This window comes from Neofelis nebulosa, chromosome 17 (assembly GCF_028018385.1).
Source record: "Neofelis nebulosa isolate mNeoNeb1 chromosome 17, mNeoNeb1.pri, whole genome shotgun sequence".
NCBI classification, from domain to species: Eukaryota; Metazoa; Chordata; class Mammalia; order Carnivora; family Felidae; genus Neofelis; species Neofelis nebulosa.
The window spans coordinates 4930145-4949721 of NC_080798.1; the positions used below are offsets into that span (position 1 = coordinate 4930145).

At 42.4% G+C, this 19577-nt stretch overlaps 1 protein-coding gene across 1 annotated transcript; it reads left to right on the top strand.

Annotated features, from left to right (window-relative positions):
* The first annotated feature begins 3729 nt into the window (after positions 1 to 3729).
* On the top strand, positions 3730 to 19130 carry LOC131500111 (zinc finger protein 100-like). The gene is made up of 4 exons (XM_058708849.1): positions 3730 to 3765; positions 4441 to 4638; positions 17347 to 17479; positions 17984 to 19130. The coding sequence occupies exons 1-4, from the start codon at positions 3730 to 3732 to the stop codon at positions 18091 to 18093; spliced, it is 477 nt and encodes a 158-aa protein (XP_058564832.1). The 3' UTR covers positions 18094 to 19130.
* Positions 19131 to 19577: the final 447 nt, after the last annotated feature.

Below are 19577 nucleotides of genomic sequence, written 5' to 3' on the forward strand. Positions count from 1 at the left end.
GAGAAGGGACAGGTGATCTAGAGCAGGCTCCACAAGGACAGCAGACAGCCCATGCTAGGCTCTAATTCCCCAACTGTGAGATCATGAACTGAGCCAAATTCCAATGCCCAATTGACTGAGCCATTCAGGCACCCACTAACTCATGTCTTATATGGCACATACCCATATCATATAGAACTTTTGATTCAAAAAATTTCGAGATGTGTCTCATATACAAATTATTTCAAAGTACAAACACTTATGAAAAAGTCACAGGAACTTCCTACTAAAAGTATAAAGTATTTAGTATACCTACTAAAAGTATAAAATGATGCAATTACTAGGAAATAAGGTAACCATTGAGACTTTATTATAGGCTGTGAGATCTAACTTCTAAATGTTATAGCTGCTTTATGGCATTAACATGGAAACATGCTAGGAGACACAGAGATGTATTAAATTATTTCATCATTGAGCAATAGAACACACAGAGTGGAAATTTCAAATGTTGGTTAATACAAAGACAAGTGAAATTTTGGTGTGAAATAAAGGATTAGATTTTCTCATTTGAGGGAGGTGTTCTGTGATCTCATGAAATTACTGAGCCTCAATTGTGTACAATTAAGATAAAATCCTCTGGAACTTTGGAAAGCATAAGCCAGAAAACATGTGATCTCTGTCTCCAATGTTCCCCACATTTCTGCATCAAAACCCAATATGCCCACTACTACCTTGACACACTTGTCACAAGAAGCAAAACAGAATTCAGAAATGGCTTAGCATAGAGTTCCTCAGAAATACAGAGAGATCCTGTAGGGCTCTCACAGCAATGGAGAAGCTCTCAGATTATGGAGGTCCTCACCGGGGATGTGGTGGACCTTCACTGGAGCTGAAGGAGAATCCTTGGAGAATCAAGGAGCATGATGTGTTAGAGAGCAGATGTCCCTCTGTGAGAGGGAAAGACATCAAACTAGGCTTCACAAATGAAATTCCATTCAAGGAGAGCTACCTAAACAACATTTTAAGGTCTATCTTTCTCCTTCACATTTGGACCTCACCTGTGTCATGTGCTTCACTCCCACCTACCTGAGTGTGAGGCTACTGTCTCCTTTCTCTTCACACCCCACAGCTCCTCCTCTTGCTCCAAAACGATGACCAGGTCTGGCTTTGACACAATGAGACCTGTTTATCAGAAGAAAGGAATAGAAATACTGCTGGAGATTCTACCTTTCAACTCAGTATTGTACTCAGCAGACAAGAGAGGACATTGAAGAATTCTAAAAAATGATTTCTCAAACACTCTTGTGCAAGAAACAGCCCCTTTAGAACATGCAGGAGGAGTTTCAAATATTCATATCATGACCAGCCTTCCAAATACTACCAATACAATAAGCAGTAAAAATTGGAGTTTAAGATGTGGGCCATACCGTCTTTTGCCACTCAATGTTTAGAATTGCCATCAGTCTACAGAAATGGTGATGGCATCTTAAAAAAGGGAGGCTGAAGCTGAAAAGGAAACATCATGAAGATATTTCTCTACATCTACAAATCCCCATTTCCTTCCCTTGCTGCAGGGATCTGAATCCCAGTCATACAAAGAAGAAGCTTTCAAGAGACAGTCTTCAAAGGAACGAACAAAACCCTTGCTGGGTTTGGGAAATCTAGAAGGAGATATCCTCACCCAAGAAGAGGAGGTGTCCATACGTCTCTAACATCACATCCCTGTGCAGCTCCCGCTGACTGTGGTTCAAGCATCCCCATTCCTCCTGAGAGAATTCTATGGCCACATCCCTGAAGGTCAGGAGTCCCTGAAATAAATACAACAGTCATCCAGTGGCCATTGGCAGTGTTCACAATGATACCTAAGATGAAAGGGAAATGAATGTCATCAGCTAGACCATAAGAACTGACGTTCACCGCTTACCTGCTTGTACCCAATGACCGTACTCCCTCATTTTACTTAACCTCTTTCTTCTACTTCTGGCAAAACACCCTGTGGACACAGTCTCCTGTCATGGAAACAGAAAACATTCAACAAAATGGAATGACCGCCCCAAGGAAGAGCTTGGGCAGGCCACGTTGAGCTTAACCCCTATGCAGATGGATGATGGAGTGAACTCAGGGAGGACAGTTACCTTGACCTCCTTGTAATAGCAAAATCTCCACCCAAGGGGGAAAACAAACCTTGCGTAACACACACCGTATGTATGGAAGTGACCTCTTAAGGTACGTGTGCCACCTTATACCCAGTTCAGGTAAAATGACAAGGCTCTACTTCCTAATTGTCCACCCGCTTCTTAAATAAAAGGAAATCAGGGGCGCCTGGGTGGCTCAGTCGGTTGAGCATCCGAATTTGGCTCAGGTCATGATCTCTTGGGCCGTGGGTTCGAGCCCCGTGTCGGGCTCTGTGCTGACAGCTCAGAGCCTGGAGCCCGCTTCGGATTCTGTGTGTCCCTCTCTCCCTGCCCCTCCCCTGCTCATGCTCTGTCTCTCTCTGTCTCAAAAAAAATTTTTTTTTTATTAAAAAAAAAAAATAAATAAATAAATAAAAGCAAATCATCGCCCCACCCCCCTTACTCTGTGAGTCTCTCCTTTGGAGGTTATTCCCTCTGATCTCCTTATTGGCTGAAATCAAGCTTCCTGTGTGCGACAACCCCAGCTGCTGCACTATGACTCCATTATATTTGAGGATCAAGACACACAAATATGTCAATTTTTTTATTCTTGTTTTCATTTTCTGAAAATATAAGGCAGTAAATAAAAGGGTATTTCTGTGACAAGACTGTGGAGGAAAATAAAAATTTACTTTGGCATTTTTTTTTCTTTTTGTACTTTATCATATTTTGCTGTTTTCTTTTTCTCTCCACCTGGTGATGAGACTCTTTCAGTGACACAACTTCAAGGGGACAGATGATTCATTCTCCTCAAGGAAACTCCCACATTTTATCAACTCTAAAGACAGCTGCCTTAACCTTCCTAACTCCTACTAAATTCCCAACTGACTAATCTTCACTCATAGGTAGGAACCGATTCATCAGGAAGAAGTTACGGAAGCAGAGACCTTCCACTTTAACAACCTTAAAGATGTAAGGGTCTACGTTGTTCAAGGGGGGCAATGATGAGGGACACAAAGTCAAGAGTTGTGTAGCTTCAATTAAATTTCCTTACACTTTGCAACACAATGACAGGATATGCCCTTCCTCATGTAAATCATAGCTGCTTTCATACCTTAATGTTTAATTTTTATTAAATACTTGAGACAGGCAGTGTATGACATTCCTTTATCAATGGGCTCCAAAGTGTAAGGAAATTTAATTGAAGCTACACTTCTTTTGCCTTAGTTCTCCCCACCAGAAACTACAAGCAAAGAGAAACTCAGAAGAAAGAAGTTTCCAGCTGAAATGTGATGGCTTCTGCACATCGCTCAGTAAATCTAAGATCCTTAGCAAAGATCGGGGTTGGGGTGGGGGGGAAGGATGAACATTATAAGGGAGAGATCTGGCAGAGAGAACCAGGCCAGTTAAAGAAGTGAACACGAAGTGTAAGGAAACAAATTGCTATCAGTGCCTAAGACACACCAAAGGACACATGATCCCTGGTGTGTTCTGTTGGCCCCCAAACAGTGAATCTGATTTTCAGTCTAATTATGAGAGAATACAGTGGATTTATACAAACTTCAATCACATACACTTTCAGTAGAGGCTGCTTTGAGACAAACAGCCTTGAGCACTAGGTATTAGAGGAGTCCACATGGCCCACCTGGCTGAAGAGAGGCAGGCCCAGCAGGTGACCTGCCTCAAAATATGTAGAGGCCCTAACTAACTAACAAGTGGGTACTTACAACCAGGCAGAATTACCACAAGAGGGAAAATTCCATTAAGTTACCATACAGACTCATCTTCCCCCTGCAAAATCAGCCCCAGGTCACTGCTCACAGCAGGAGCCTCTCATCTGCTGTCCTGGCCACCACTCCTTTGGGGTGTTTTCATCAATCTAACATCTTATTCTGCCACAGATGAATTCTTTTCACCACTCATGCCGTTGGCTTCCACAGGATCATCGGCCCATATTTGGGAGCCCCATCTGAATGGGAGAAACCCCACTTTTAGATGGCTGTTTCCCTGTCCTGTCATGTCTAGTATATTTTAAAGAGTATCTTTTTCACATTTTACAAAGCAAGACTGCTCTCTCCCTGCTTTTTTAACTTTCCAAGTTATTCAGGCCTCATATCCATTCTCTGTTTTTTTGCATTTATTATTAGGTCCAAAAAGTTTGTTTTATTATAACACAAAGAGAGGACCTGTGGGCACCAAGATCCACAGTGGGGTTGTGAAGAGTGACACTGCAGCCAGGGGAGGGAAAGGCAAAAGGGAGGTCTCCAGAAGGATTCCCATATGCTTAAGAGGATTCCTAAGATACTGGGGGCCTTGTATTTTTCATTTTCTTCATCCTGCTCTACAGAGAGGTACTAAATGGGGAACTAAAGGGGAACAGTTCTCCTTGACTGAAATCCCACCATCAGACCCCATCAGCAACTGGAATCTTGGACTCAACAACGTCCCTTTTGGATCTGTCCTAAAGGGAATGTTTGCAATACTTGCAGGACTTTACCTCAAAGTGACAAGTGTTGATGTCCTAGTGAAAGCCTTGTTTGAGAATGTAGAGAAGATTCCTGTTTATAGGGGAGAAGAGTTCTAAGGACCTAACCTTGAGTATCATTCCTGAGAAGCTTGTAAAACTTTAGTGAAAACATAAGGCAGAAACACCAAACACAGAGAAAACAACATTTGTGATTTCTACATGCATGGAATTTTAGGGGGAAAAGATGACACGGCCTCCGACCTGGAACACCAGACTTTCCTGAGAGCTGGCCATTTCCTCTTCTTCCCCTTGTCCTCTAGATTTCTTTCTCAGAAGGTATTTGTGGACAAATCACACATGCATCAGGAGAAAATGCCCTTAATGCACCAACAGAACATCTTCAAAAGAAAAGTACTCACTGGCAGGCGGGGCTTTGGAATGCAGAAGGACAAAACGTCCTAGTTTTTTGTGTCAGGAGCTTTTCAGAAATGGAGACTATGTACTTGGAGCCCAATTCTGAGTTTTTCTTCTATAGTTTCAGTGGCTTCCATCCCAAAGGCACCTGCAAATTCTGCTACAGCATAGGAACGGTGTGCTGCACAGACCTAATCCTCCCACACTCACGTAGAGGAGACCCTGTTACCTCTCCTTGAGCAAAAGCCTGCACTCAAATCTCATAAATTAATGGGAAGCCTTGCCAACTGACTCTGGCCTCAGGGAGAATCACCTGGAGCACTTAATTAAGCAAACACTGTTGTTTCAATCCACACCAATTGACAGAATCTGAGGAGGGGGGCAACAGCAAGGGTCGGATTTGAAACTCCACATGGGATCCCTTTGGGGACCATTTAGGGAAGTAAGGAGGCTTTGGTTATTATCCAGGTTTAAACACATTTCTTCTCCAGTGATCAGAGTTTCTGGACATTGGAAAAAAAGAGACTTACAAATTTAAGAGCCAAACACACCTTCAGCTCTTTAGCCAACCTTTTCCATGTCTCCCTAATTCCCAATGACAGGGCTCCAAGGAACCACAGGCATCTTCCTAGTCCTCCCTGTCAACTGGCTTGGAGAAACTACTCTCTGCACTGGGAATAAAACTGTTTCTGTCCTTACAGCTGAGCTACACTTTTAGTGCTCAAACCCAGTGCTACCAGCAGCCCCTGCCTCAGAGAGCTAAAACAGTTTGAAAAATATGGGTCTCCCATAAATAACAATGGGTCCCTGTCTATGAATTTATTCCTTTGTGTCTAGGCCTTTTGAGCATTACACACCCATTTCTCCTTAGTTTATCTGCCCCAATTCATTTACTGGACTGAGATTTCTTTGAAAAATGTCATGCAGAAATTCTTTTTCCCGCAAAGGGGAAAATATCTAGATTTTGACAGTAGTAACCACATTTGGAAACAAGGGGAAATAAATGACATTTCAACGTGTTTTCTATGCTCTGTCTCTCATGGCACTTTAGCTGAGGTTAGTGGTACTGATCAAATGATCAGTCCTATTCGATGAGCTACCAACCTTCTTGTGAGGAAAATGTTCAACTGACACTGGCACACTCCACAGTGCATCACTCATCAAGCTTCAAAGAGATCCGTCAAAATCTCTGCCCTGAATTAATCATTGCCCCATAAATAAGGAAACCCAACAGTGCAGCAAGCACATAATAGAGGAATACAAGGCTTAGGCCCTAGATCAATGGTCATGCTCAAGCCATCTTGGGCCACAGCTGCATCGAAGGCCTGTACTTCGGCCCATGGCAGCCATGGGGGGCAGGGGCTGGAGAGCATGGGGTGGAGGTTCCAGGGGATAGGAGGTTCCTGGGAAGGAGAGTCCTGGAAAGGGAAGGGGATACTGGTCCCTGTATGACCCCTATTGTACCTGAGAGAAAACCCAAAGGCTGAGGATGGAAGTTTGACTAGGACCCCTGAGCAAAAAATAACACTGCTATCTGTCTTTATCTTTTGTTCCCAACGTTCATCCACTAGTGATGTCGATTCCCACTGAAATCTGATTGTTCCCTGAAACACCCATGCAGTCCTTTTCAAAATAGTCCAGTTGATAAGGATAGTCAGTACTTTTTACCTTCAGTTGGGAGGAATGGCAATACACCTGTTGAGTAATGCCTCAGGGTTCCACAGAGGGTCCATTCTATATGTGACAACCTTAAATGTTATACTACATGACAGTAAGTTTTCTGCAGGCTCTCCTTTGTTATAGTATGACATAGTTTCATTCTCTGTTCCCCTTCTCAATGTTCTTTGCCTGACACCAGCATACACCTGTGAAAACTTGTGGCTTTAAAGAGACATAAGGTGCCCAAAGAAAAATTGCAGTTTGCTCAAAACCAGCTTAGATATTTAAGTCACCTGCTGTGAGAACAAGGACTAGATTTCAAGACATCCTGGGAATCAAAAACCTGAAACTAAGTACCAATTCTGAGACTCTCTGGGACTGTTTGTTCATTTCTGAAGTTTGATTCCAAACTTCTCTCTTACAGTTGAAAGTGCATATGCTTTACTAAAACAGGACAAACCTTACCCAATTATTTGAAAAGAGGGGGAAGACTCAGCAATTGAGACTTGAATGAAAAGTCTAAATCTATACAAGCTTCTCAAAGTCAACACCCACAAATCAAGCAACCCAGATAAGAAATGGGCAAAAGACATGAATAGACACTTTTTGAGAGAAGATAGCCAGAATGCTAACAGACACATGTAAAGATGATCAACATCCCTCATCATCATGGCAACACAAATCAAAACACGGATGAGATACCACTTCCCACCTGCCAAAATGGGTAAAATTAACAACACAAGAAACCATGGGTGTTGGTGAGGATGAAGAGAAGGGGAACCCTGTTGCACTGTAGGTGGGAAAACAAAGTGGTGCATCAGCCATTCAGGAGAACAGTATGAGGTTTTAAAATAACTAAAAATGGAATTAGAGGTGCTTGGGTGCCTCAGTTGGTGGAGGGTCTAACTCTTGATTTTTCTCAGGTCTTGGTCTCATGGGCATGGCTCAAGCCTCACATGGGGCTCCAAAGTGAGCATGGAGCCTCTCTTCCTTTCTCTGCTACTCCCCCATTCACACTTGCTCACAATCTCCCTCAAATAAATAAACATTAAAAACAAAGAACAACTTAGTTTCAATCCACGGTGGCCAAAGTAAGATATTTGTATGATTTAACTCTTTCTACATTTCTTAAGACTTTTTTTTTTTTTTTTTGCAGGCTTGCACATCATCTATACTGGATGATGATCCTTATACCTCATATATTTTGTGTTTAGAACTCATTTATGGTTTTCATGCTTTGTGCATGCACAAGCTGAGGAGCCAACCTATTGATAGGAAGTAATCACAAGTACATAGTGTCCTGACATAACAGCTACCCCAAACATCCTTGTCCTAGGGAGCATCTTTGCAACTTTCTATACCCTGTTCCATCATTACAATTTTTCTGTTTTTCAGTAGGCCACCTGGAAGGAAGTAAAAACTGGGGCTTAATCAAGGCATTTTCCCCAACTGTCAGGATATTTATCCTGACTGACAATCACTACGTGTTCACGCTCTTCTCTGTAGCCTGGAGAAATTACAAAACCTCCCATCACATGAGAAAAATGTAGTCTGTTGTTCTTCCTGTCAACCATTTATATATTCATGCCTCCAAGAGTGTTAAGATCAATTATACATCAGTGACCTTGTAAGTAAAATTGTGACTAAAGTAATCTATTCTAGGGATGCTTGGGTGGCACAAGTCAGTTAAGCCTCAGAGTCTTGATCTTGGCTAAGGTCCTGTTTTCATGGTTTGAATTCCAGCCCCACATCAGGCTGTGTGCTAAAGGCATGGGATTCTGTCTTCTCTTCCCTGCCTCCTCCCCTTCTTGTGCTCTCTTTCTCACATACACACACACAAAATACATTAGTTAATAAGCTAACCAAAATATATCTATTCTAGTAATAAATAATAAATTACAGGCATAAAATGAACCCTTTTATAATTGTCATATAAATAGCTGTTCAAATATGTTGTTAATGGCCCCAGCAATCAGGCCAGAATCTCATCAGTAATATAACAGTTTGTCCTGTAATATTGAAGAAATACTTTGAATTATCTTTGAATGTGTATCTTTCAATATGAGAGATTATAGTTGTGCAACATTTATCTGCGCATGAAGTTTGAAGACTGATGCACAAAGACAGCTCAAAGGTCCTTCAAGAAATAGGGGTAAGGGAAACTGTTTCTGAACTTTAATATGACTGACCACAGGTGAAGGTGTAGGGAAAGCTAGGTTTTAGGGAATGCAGGCATTCGAGACCAAGGGTTGAACACTGTGCCTTGTGTCCTAGGAGAAATGTTGACGTCTTGATAGATGAAATGCTCAAGGAAATCCATTAGCATATTTAAGTGTTTTCAGTCATAAATGTAATAGTGAACTGCCTGGGACAGAAGAAAATGCAGGCGGATGAGTCAGCTGATACATACAAAAAGAATGCTTGTAGGTAGTCAATAATGAATAGACATTTCCAGGCTGAGGCACTGAAATAGATAGATGTGCTGAAGTTCACTTGGTCTATATTGAGCTTCGATGTCAATTGATTCTTTTGAAAAGAAACAGGTTACAAGGATAGTCTTTGCCAGTCTCGATTTTCTTTAAAATGTTAGTTTATTGATTTTGAGAGAGAGAGAATGGGAGACTGAGAGAGAGAGAGAGAGAGGGAGAGCAAGTGAGAACAAGGGAGGGGCAGAGAGAGAGGGACAAAGAGAATCCCAAACAGGCTCTGTGCTGTCACAGCAGAGCCTGATGTGGGGCTTGCTCTCACAATCCCTGATCTCACAAACAAAATCAAGAGATGCTCAACCAACTGAGCCACCCAGTCTCATGTCAACTTCTTAGTTCAGCCTGAACAACTGGAAAGAGACAGGAATTCTGACACCCCCAAAAGGGGATAGGACATTCGTGCTCCATGGGAGTTTCAGGAGCCAACCCATTCATTACCCTGTTTTCCATTTCTGAACATCTAGAGGTCAGTCAAGTGTTAAAAAGTAAATATACATAGACTTTGTGAAATGGAAAGAAGACCCAGCAGTGCCTTCAACTATCTCTCTTTTGACCTTTGTCTGTACTTTCTAGCGGATTCCATTCTTCTTTCCAGGTCAGCATTTAGCTCAGGAAGAAGCCCCAGCAGGCAAAGCATCCCAAGAAGGGAAAGGAAACTACCCCCTCCAGCACCAGGCACTGCCCTGAGCCAGCAGGACCCCACATGCCTCACAGCAGTGCAGTGATTGGCCTGACCTTCATCACCTGCATGTACCACCACCCTTCGTCCTACATTTTCTTTATATAAACCTGGAAGGATTTTCAGCAGGTTGGGGACAGTGTTTGAGTTGTTGGTCACCTCTCTTCTCAGTGTTGGCCTCCGTGAAAAAAATCTCCTTCTTGTTTTATCACCACTCATCCCACTGCTGTTCTTGCCTTCTCTGGGGGACCCACACAGACCAGGTTTGGCCACTTGCCACTGACAAAATCCAAAGGCAGAGAGATGAGAGGTGGTGAAACACGAGAGGTAGTTATTTCAGGGAGACTGACCCTGCAAAGATGGCTGAATAACGTCTCAAGGACTGTCTCCAAAGTGCTGGATACACTTCCGGGTGTATGGAAGGGAAAAGGGGAGAGGTGGGTGGAGGGGCAAAAGGAGTCAGGACCTGCAGGTAGACAGTGAAGTCTGCCATTGTCTAGGAGTCAGTCTAGGGTGGGGTCTTTCTGGCTCAGGGCAGTCCTTGAGGCTTGAGGGGTAGTTCCAGTTCCCCTGAGGGATACTTTGTCCTCAGGGTCTTCCTCCTGAGCCAGGAGACAAGCTAGAAGGAACCCAGTAAGCAAGTTTGAGGTCAAATTGAGGCAACAAAAGTCCTCTGTCTTGCCCTTGGATTTGGTCAGCCATGAGTGGCAGAACTGGGTCTGTCTGGGGCCACTGGAACCAGGTGCTCCTCTACCCTTGGGTCCTGCTTACAAAGTCATTACCACAATGTATCCAATAAACATGTCCCTCATCTCCCATTGTTAATATGTGTGTGTGTATGCGTGTGTCTTGAGAACACTTCTGATAGACTCTCTTAGCAAATCTCAAGGGTACAATACACTAGTATTAAGCACACTCACCGAGGTGTAAACATTCACTGCTCACACATCCTGCATTAGTAGTGTCTTTTGCCAGTTGTCCAACATCTAAACATTTCCCCCATCCTCAGCCCCTGGCAACAAACTTGCTAATCTTTAATAATTTTGCCATTTTTAAGATTTGCGTGTATGTGATTTCATACAGTATATATTTTTCTGTATGTGGTTTATTTAACTTAACAAAATATCCTCTAGCAACCTCTAAGTTGCTGGCAATGGAAAAATGTCCTTCTTTTCTGAGGCTGATACATATACCAAGAATAAATTAGATGAGGGACCTCTACCAGGAAGGAGTTAATAGCAGAGATGAACATTTAATTTTTATTTTATTTTTTTATAGTTTATTGATTTATTCCAGAGACACAGAGATGGAATGACCAGGGTTGGAGCAGATAGGGAGACAGAGGATCTGAAGTGGGCCCTGTGCTGACAGCAGAGAGCCCGATGTGGGGCTCAAACTAACCAACTGCTAGTTCCTGACCTAAGCCAACGAGGGACACTTAACTGACTGAGCCATTCAGGTGTCCCCAGCGATGAACCATTTATAAAGAGTTATCTGCGTGGCAGTGCAAACATGTTTGATAAACATTTGCTCTTTCCCTTTTCACTGCATGTAGATATAGTTCCTCCTTGAGTTGTAAAGCCCCACCCCCTTCTCCTTCATTCCAAATGGCATATAAGCATCGATTGCCTGTCTTTGAGCCTCAAATCTTTGAGGTTCCCATCATCAAGAAATTCTTTTTTTTCTCTTTTGAACCTGCCTGATGTCAGTTTAATCATTAGACTGGCCAAAGAATAGAGCACAGATGAAGGAAAATGTTTCCTTCTCGTACACATTCATCCTGTTGTTGAAAACTGACCTCTGTTCTTCAGAGCTAAAATATAATGTGAAGACAGAGTTTGGGCAAAAGAGGAATAAGAGCTTTATTGTTTTCCCAGGCAGAAGAGGCTGAAGTAGGTTAAGGCCTTCAACATTGCAAGCCCACCCAGAGGAAGGGGCTGGGGATTTTTATAGGGACAAACAGGATCCATCTTGTTTTGACAAGAGTTGTTTTTGTGCTACAAACATTGGTCATCATATTTCCAGTTTGGTACTCTTTGGTTAAAAGAAAAGGGGGGGGGGTGGTTAAGAAGGAATTATGGGAGGTTTCCCCAAGAGAAAAAAGGTTACTAAGTTTAATAGGAAGCTTTGTTGATGTTTCAATGTACCATTTTGAATTGTTTAACTTTATGCTTTTAAGTGGTTTCAGTTTCAGGCAGCAGCACAACTGTCTTAGATCACTCTATATTTTACTGTGAGAAACCACTCAATATTTTCTAGAATGGCCAAAATAAGGAAAAGAGGATAACACCAAATTTCAGTGAAAATAATGAGGAATTAGAAATCTCAAATATTCCTGGAAGCAGTTAAAAAATGCATTCAGTTGGGAAAACTGTTTAGCGGTGAATTAGGAAAGTAAACTTTGCTACTGAATGGGAGCATTTTACCATTCCAAAAAGTGTCTCTTTGGCATAAGGATTACTTTAAAGGAGGAGACAAAGGAAAAGGTCTGAAACCCTTTTGAAAGAGGCATTTGCATGTATAAGGGAAAGCTCCCTGTGGAAGGGTGTCTCCCACTGCATAGAAGAAAGAGGGGGGATGTGTAAATCTCCAGAAACTCTGATCAGTGGAGAAGGCATGGATTTAAATATGGACAAAAACCATAGCTATGATCGTGCTTTTTGTCTGGTCACCTTCCTAAATACTTCCCAATAGGATCACTTGTGGAATTTCAAAAAATGATCATATCGCCCCCTCCCCCCCCACCAGATTCTGTCAATCAATGTTTGTTGAAACAATGGTGTTGTTTTAATTAAGTGCTCCAGGTGATTCTAAGAGAATCCAGGATGAAGCACAAAGGTTTCCCAACAATTTAGGAGGGGTGAGTGCAGGCTTTGGCTCTAGGAAAGGTGCCAGGATCTCCTCTATAGGAGTTGGAGAGGATCAAGGCCGTGTAACAAAGTGTGCCTATGGTGTAGCAGCATTTGTGGGGTGTAGTGGCATCTGTGGGAGGAGAAGCATCTGTGGAAAGGAGAAGAGGGAAACTCAGAGGTTGGCATCCAATTAGGAGCTCAAAAGGTTCTGAATAGCGTTTTACACAAAGGAGTAGGAAGTTGGGCCTTTTCTACATTTCAGTCTGGCCTGCAGGTGATCAGTTTACAGGTGTAGAGGCTGTGTTAGTGGCTTGGAAGACATTTTCTGCTGATGCAGCTGTGAGATCTCCAGCAAAATCTTCAGAGAAGAAACCCAGGGGACCAGGTGAAAGAAGAAATGGCCAGTTCTCAGGTAAGCTGTGCATCTGAGGGCAGGGACCCTGCCCTGTTTTTCTCTTGAAGGCCCATGCAAACTGAAATCACAAATGTTGGTTTTTCTAGTTCTGAGATTTCTGCTTTATTTTTTCACCCAATTTTTAACCTTTTCAGATGATACTCAAGATTAGGTTCGTAGAACACTCTTCCCTTGTATCGCTGAGCCTTCTCCCCCTTCTCCAACTCCAAATTAAAGTTCTGCAATTATTGAAAATATTCCCTTTGTGAACGATCCACAGGGGAAGGCGTTGAGTCCAAGATTCCTGTTGCTGGTGGAGTCTGGTCCTGCATAGCACTCAAGGAAAACAGTTCCCATTTAGGTCAGATCTGGATGCTTAATCACCTCTCTAGAGACCAGGATGAAGAAAATGCACAAATACACAGGATGGATATGAGGCCCGGATTAACTCCAAAGTTGTCAGATAAAAGGAAGACTCTTGCTGCTTAGAATGTTGAAAAGATACCCCATTTTCAGGTTGTTTCATTACAATTTCATTTCAATTTATTTCATTAGGTAGATTTACCGAGTGATATGCAGAAACCATCCCATTTCAACTGGAACAATCTTTCTTCTGGCAAAGTTTCTCTTTGCCTGTAGTTTCTGATGAAAGGAACAGAGGTAAAAGAAATGTCGACAGGATTAAATTTTCTTACAGTTTGCCATCCATTGATAAACACTAGATATAGGCAGAGTATGACATTGCTCAAGGAATTCACAATTGCCTTCATGTGAATGCTTTGCCAGAGGCAAAAGGGAAGCTCAGCTTGAGGAGAGCCAGACTGCCAGTATCCTGTAAGTCTTCTTAACTATCTGAAAATGCTTTAGAAACTTCTTTTATCTCTATGCCTCCAACTTAAAGCATACCATCAGTGTCTCCTCAAATCCTACTGCAGCCCTTGGCGCCCACAATTCCTCTCCCTGTGCTTTCATGAAAACAGCTTTTTTGACCAAAGAGGTCTCCAGAATCCTTTCTTGACCCCTTGCTCCCAACCCACATCCCACCCGTTGCCACTGGACAATGAAGGCTCTCACCTTTGTGTAGTAGAGATAATGACTTCTGGGAGTGGAGGTTCTAAATCACTGGGACCTCCATCCTTTAGACTGTTAGTTTACTCCACATTCTTGATGCAAATCTATTCTTCTATTTAGTTTGTATTTTCAGAACAAGAAAAGAAGAATCCCATAGTTTACATGCTTGCACCTTCGAAACCTGAAACAGAATAGAGCAGAAATGAGGACTGAAACAAAAGCTTTCAATGAAACAGTATATGGTGGGATCATCAAGCACAATGGTCAAGAAACAATTCTGGAGATGTTGGATGATGCAAGATAGCTTATTGGAGTCACACAGACACTGGACCTGTGGGCAGAGGGAGCCATATGGTGGCTTCATGAAGCTTATATGTCCTGGGTGGGAGGGGAGCTGCACGCAGTATTAGATCACAAATGTTCCTTTTATTTTTTTTAAGTTTATTTACTTATTTTGAGAAGGAGACAGAGTACGTGAGTGGGGGGGAACGGGGAAAATTTGGGAGAGAAAGAATCGCAAGCAGGCTCCCCATACTCAGCAGCATGGAGCCCTCCTGGGGGCTCAAACTCATGAACTGTGAGATCATGACCGAAACCAAAACCAAGAGACAGAGGCTTAACCCACTGAGCAACTCAGGAGGCCGTTCCTTTGAATTTCTGAGTGTAAAACTGCTTCTGCAGGATTTCTCTGGTGATTACCATTCAGTTCAAGGTTACTTATTGAGATGTATAGGCAGTCAGGAGACGCCTTAAGAATGTACCAACCAGCACTTACTTGATGCTTATTAAAACTCTGCAGGCTCTAGGTCAGGCTTCTCTGGTGGAGGTGCACATTTTCCTGTTTGTATCCCTCATCATACTAGATTCAGAAATAATAGCTGGTTTATGTATATCATTCAATGTGTTTGTGTTGACAGTGTGAATAAAAGACCTAAGCATCATTATCCAAAACTAGATTTATGAGTGTAATGTCATTGAGGATGTTTCTTAGTTTCCACGACCATTTTCTGCTCTTCCCTTGTTTCCTGTAGTTTGTGTGAGAGACGGGGAGATTGAGAGAACAAGTAGAGAAGGCGCAGAGAGAGGGAGAGAGAGAGACAATTTAAAAGCAGGCTCCCTGTTATCATCGCAGAGCCCAATGTAGGGTTCATACACAGGAGCCTGGAGATCACAATCTCAGTCAAAATCAGAAGTCAGATGCTTAACTAACTGAGCCCCCCAGGTGGCCCTCCACTCTATCACTTTTAATATGTATATAACTGCTTTCTAAATGTATGGGTGTGTGCATGAAGTGTAAAACAGGAGACCAATTTTGTGTGGACACTTTCTGGTTTCCATCATTCTTTTCAGCTTTCACACATGTTACTAACGTTGCTTTAGGGTCCCGTCTGGATATTGACCACTGTGTCGTTTTAGATCAGCTCTAGGTCAGATAACCCGGGTTAAAACGGAATCTCTTCCATGTATTGGATGCTTGACAAAATATCCACAGAGAAATAGAATAACCTGTTTGCTCTCATAGGTGATAATTGTTTACAATTATGATTATTATTCATTTTCCATTAATTTATGAAAAATGAGTAGATGCTATCTACTAAGTAGGAAATGCTCAGAAAGGTGCCTTGTTGCCTTTTTTTGCTATTCTAGTAGAACCTGTGGTTGTTATAAAACCCATTTAGTTCCAAGTACTCCATGAGTTCCTGCCTTTGAATTCTTGCTCTTTGTTATTCAAATATCTATTCCCTGGCCAATAGGCTAATGTCTTGTCAGCAATGCAGAATCTGGGGGCACTTGGGTGGCTCAGTCAGTTAAGCATCTGACTCTTGATTTCAGCTTAGGTCAGTAGCTCATGGTTCCTGAGATGGAGCCCCAAGTCAGGCTCTGCACTGTCAGTGGGGAGCCTCCTTGGGATTCTCTCTCTCTCTACCCCTCCCCCACTTGCTCTCTCTCCCCCCCTCTCAAAATAAGCATATAAACTTAAAAAAAATAAAGCCCTTCAATGCACCATTGTGAAATTGTAATTCATATTAGAATATGCTACGTACATTGTAAGACACCCAGACTTTCCATCTAAGAAATAGACACCAGGTATACTACGTGATGTGAATATAGTATTTAAAAATATGGATGCCTTTGTTGATGCCTTAATTTTATAAATTCGCTTGAATAAACACAATATTTACACTGGTTCTTACCTCAAAGTAAGAAAATAGATGAAAGCATACCATTGTGTTGAAAAAGGTCTTCCTGCAGAAAGCAGGAAACCCCTCTAAGTCAGAACCAGTTTTCCCAATATACCTAAACAAACAGGAATTCACTTCTTGGTGAGTCACAGATAGAATCTATACCGGCTGGGGTTGTCACACAAAGGAAACGTGATTTTCAACAATTAAGGAGATCACAGGGAATCACTTCCAAAGCAGAGACCCGGGGAAGGGAATGGTTTCATATATAGTCAGGGTGGAGAATTAGAGGGAGAGCCCATCACCTTATGTAAAGGTGCAGATCAGGTTACACTTGGGCCTGAAGAAAACAGTTGTATACAGGGGGGCCTGGGTGGCTCAGTTGGCTGAGCATCCAGCTTCAGCTCAGCTCATGATCATGCAGTCTGTGTGCTCGAAATCTTGCGTTTTGTGAGTTCGAGTCCTGCACTGGGCTCTGTGCTGGCAGCTCAGAGCCTGGAGTCTGCTTCCAATTCTGTCTCCCTCCCAGTCCTTCCCCTGCTCCTGCTCTGTCTCTCTCTCTCTCTCAAAGATAAATAAATACACATTGGAATGTTTACTTTTTGAAAACAAGCAGTTCCATACCTACTCTGGATGTTACATAGTAAATGAGGTTTGTGCTCGCTCTTAGGTGGAGAGTTTAGCATTATAATGAGGCCATGGTAACAATCCTCTCCCCGTGGTTGACACCACTGTCTACTTGCTTAGGAGTGAGTCAGGGGATGAGCTCAGACAGGGTGGGTATAAGCTCTTTCTCAGATGACATACCTTTTGTTGTATACTTTCTGTTTCCATCACAAGAGATGATGGCCCTGGGGTGTTGTTGCCTGAAGTAACAGATAAGGTTGAAAGAAGAATTAAAATAAAATGAGGGACTGAGGGCAGTGGGTATCAACAAGTAAGCAGTGAAGATCAGGTCTTGGGGTCCAGCTGGTGACATTAACTCCCTCTTGCATCTTAGGTACCATTATGAATGCTGCCTATGGCTACTTGCTAACTGTGGTATTTGTTGCAGGGACTGCTGACCTTCAGGGATGTGGCCATAGAATTCTCTCAGGAGGAATGGGGATGCCTGAACCAGAGTCAGCGAGAACTGTACAGGGATGTGATGTTAGAGACCTATGGACACCTCCTCTTCTTGGGTGAGGATAACTCCTTCCAGACTTCCCAAACCACACTCATGGGTTTGTTCCTTCCTTGGAAGACTGTCTTTTGGAAGCTTCCTCTTGCATGACTGGTATTCAGATCCCTGCAGTCAGAGAAAGAAGTAGATTTTGTAGATATAGAGAAATATCTTCATGAGGTTTCCTTTCCAGCTGTAGATTCCCCTTCTTTACGGTGAGGTAAGAGCATCATCATCTGTAGATGAGTGGTAATTGTAAACATTGAGTGGCATAAAATGGTACTGCCCACTGAAGCTCCCAACTGCTACTCATTCCTGTCGTGGTAGTACTTGGACATGAGGTCATTATGTGAACGTTGGAAATTCCTGTCAAGTGTACTAAAGGGGCTTGTGGGCAACAGCATTCAGAAACCATTTTCTGGAATTCTACAATGTCCTCTCTCGTGTACTGAGCACAGTATTGGGGTGAAAGAATCTGAGAAACAGGCATGTTCTTTTTTTTTTTTTTTTTTCTGATAATCAGGCCTCATTGTGTCGAAACCTCACCTGGTCATTTTTTTGGAACAAAAGAGGGAGCTCTGGGATGTGAAGAGAAAGAAGACGGTAGCCTCACCAGCAGGTAGGTGGGCATGAACAAAACAGATGACAGTGGTGATATGCAAATATTTAAAATATGGCTCAAGTAGCTCTCCTTGAATGGAAATTAGTTTGGAAGCCCAGTTTTATGTCTGTCCCACTCATAGCGGGACATCAGCTTTCCAACCCGTCATACTCTTACATTCTCGAAGGATTCTTTGTTCTGCTCCAGTGATGGTCCATCACATCCACAGTGAGTGCCAGGAGACTCCCCTTGTGCGTTGAGTATCTCCAAAGTCTGAAAGCTTCTCCTTTGCTTTGAAGGCCCTGGAGAATTCTCCCTATTCTGAGAAACTCTATTGTAAGTCATTCCCAGTTTCTGTTTTCGTGAGAAGTGTGTCATAGTAGTGGTGGACAGAGTGGGTTTTGGTGTCCAAATCCCAGGAGCACTGGAGACAGGGATCACGTGATTTCCGGTTTATGCTTTCCAATGTTCCTGAGGCTATAATCTTTGTTTTTATTTCAATGTTTGTTTTTGAGAGAGAGACAGAGAGAGGCAGACAGACAGAGCAATTGTGGGGGAGGGGCAGAAAGAGACAGAGACATAGAATTTGAAGGAGCCTCCAGGCTTTGAGCAGTCAGCACAGAGCTTGATGTGGGGTTTGAACTCACAGACCACAAGATCATGACCTGAGCTGAAGTTGGATGGTCAACCAACTGAGCCACCCAGGCGCCCCACTGATGCTTTAGGCTTAATCATACAACACTGAGATTCAGTAATTCCCTCAGATAAAAAAGCATTTTCTAAAATGAGAAAATCTCATGCTCTATTTCACTTCAGAAACTTATTTTTCTTATGAATGATAACAAGAAATTTCCAATTTATGTCTTCCATTCCTCAATGGTGAAATAATTTGTCCATGTGTATTCTAATATTCCTACCAACATTAATGCCACAGGGGAACTAGAACACTGAGAACTTAGAACTCACAGCCTGCCATAAAGACTCAATGGGTACGTTATTTCTCAGTAACATCATAATTTTCATCTTTTTTCTTGTATAATATAAACTTCCTGTGCCTTTGTCATCAATGTTTTCACTTTCTGAGTGGCTGTTTATGAGATTCATTTCTGACTTATTAGATGAAAATTCTGACATGGCATGTGCATCATGAGGTATGAGGTAGATCATTTGGGTTGACCTGTTGGTCTTGCAGAGTTTTCCTGATATCATTTAGTTACCTGTTCTCTCTTCTTCCTCCATAAGTCTCTCTAAGATGACCATTTGAATTGTTTGCCATGGAATAGTGGCTTGATATTTGAATAAAATGGTTATTTTCATTTTGGCTGTTAGACTGATTTACATATTTGTTCTGGACATTTATTTCACAGCTCTCGTTCTGTGTTCTTTGAAGAACATTAGCCACCTGATCCCAGTGTCACCCATTACAGGTTCCTTATTTCCTGTGTGCTCTCTGCTGGATCCCTCCACTAGAAGGTTGATATTTTTTCTCTGTTATCATTAAGTATCTTTATGGGAA

Coding starts and splice junctions, on each gene's coding strand:
- LOC131500111 (XM_058708849.1), top strand. CDS start 3,730: ATGGCCCACCTGGCTGAAGAGAGGCAGGCCCAGCAG. Junction 3,766..4,440: donor AAGAGAGGCAGGCCCAGCAG/GTGACCTGCCTC, acceptor CCTGCTCTACAG/AGAGGTACTAAATGGGGAAC. Junction 17,480..17,983: donor TGGACACCTCCTCTTCTTGG/GTGAGGATAACT, acceptor TCTGATAATCAG/GCCTCATTGTGTCGAAACCT.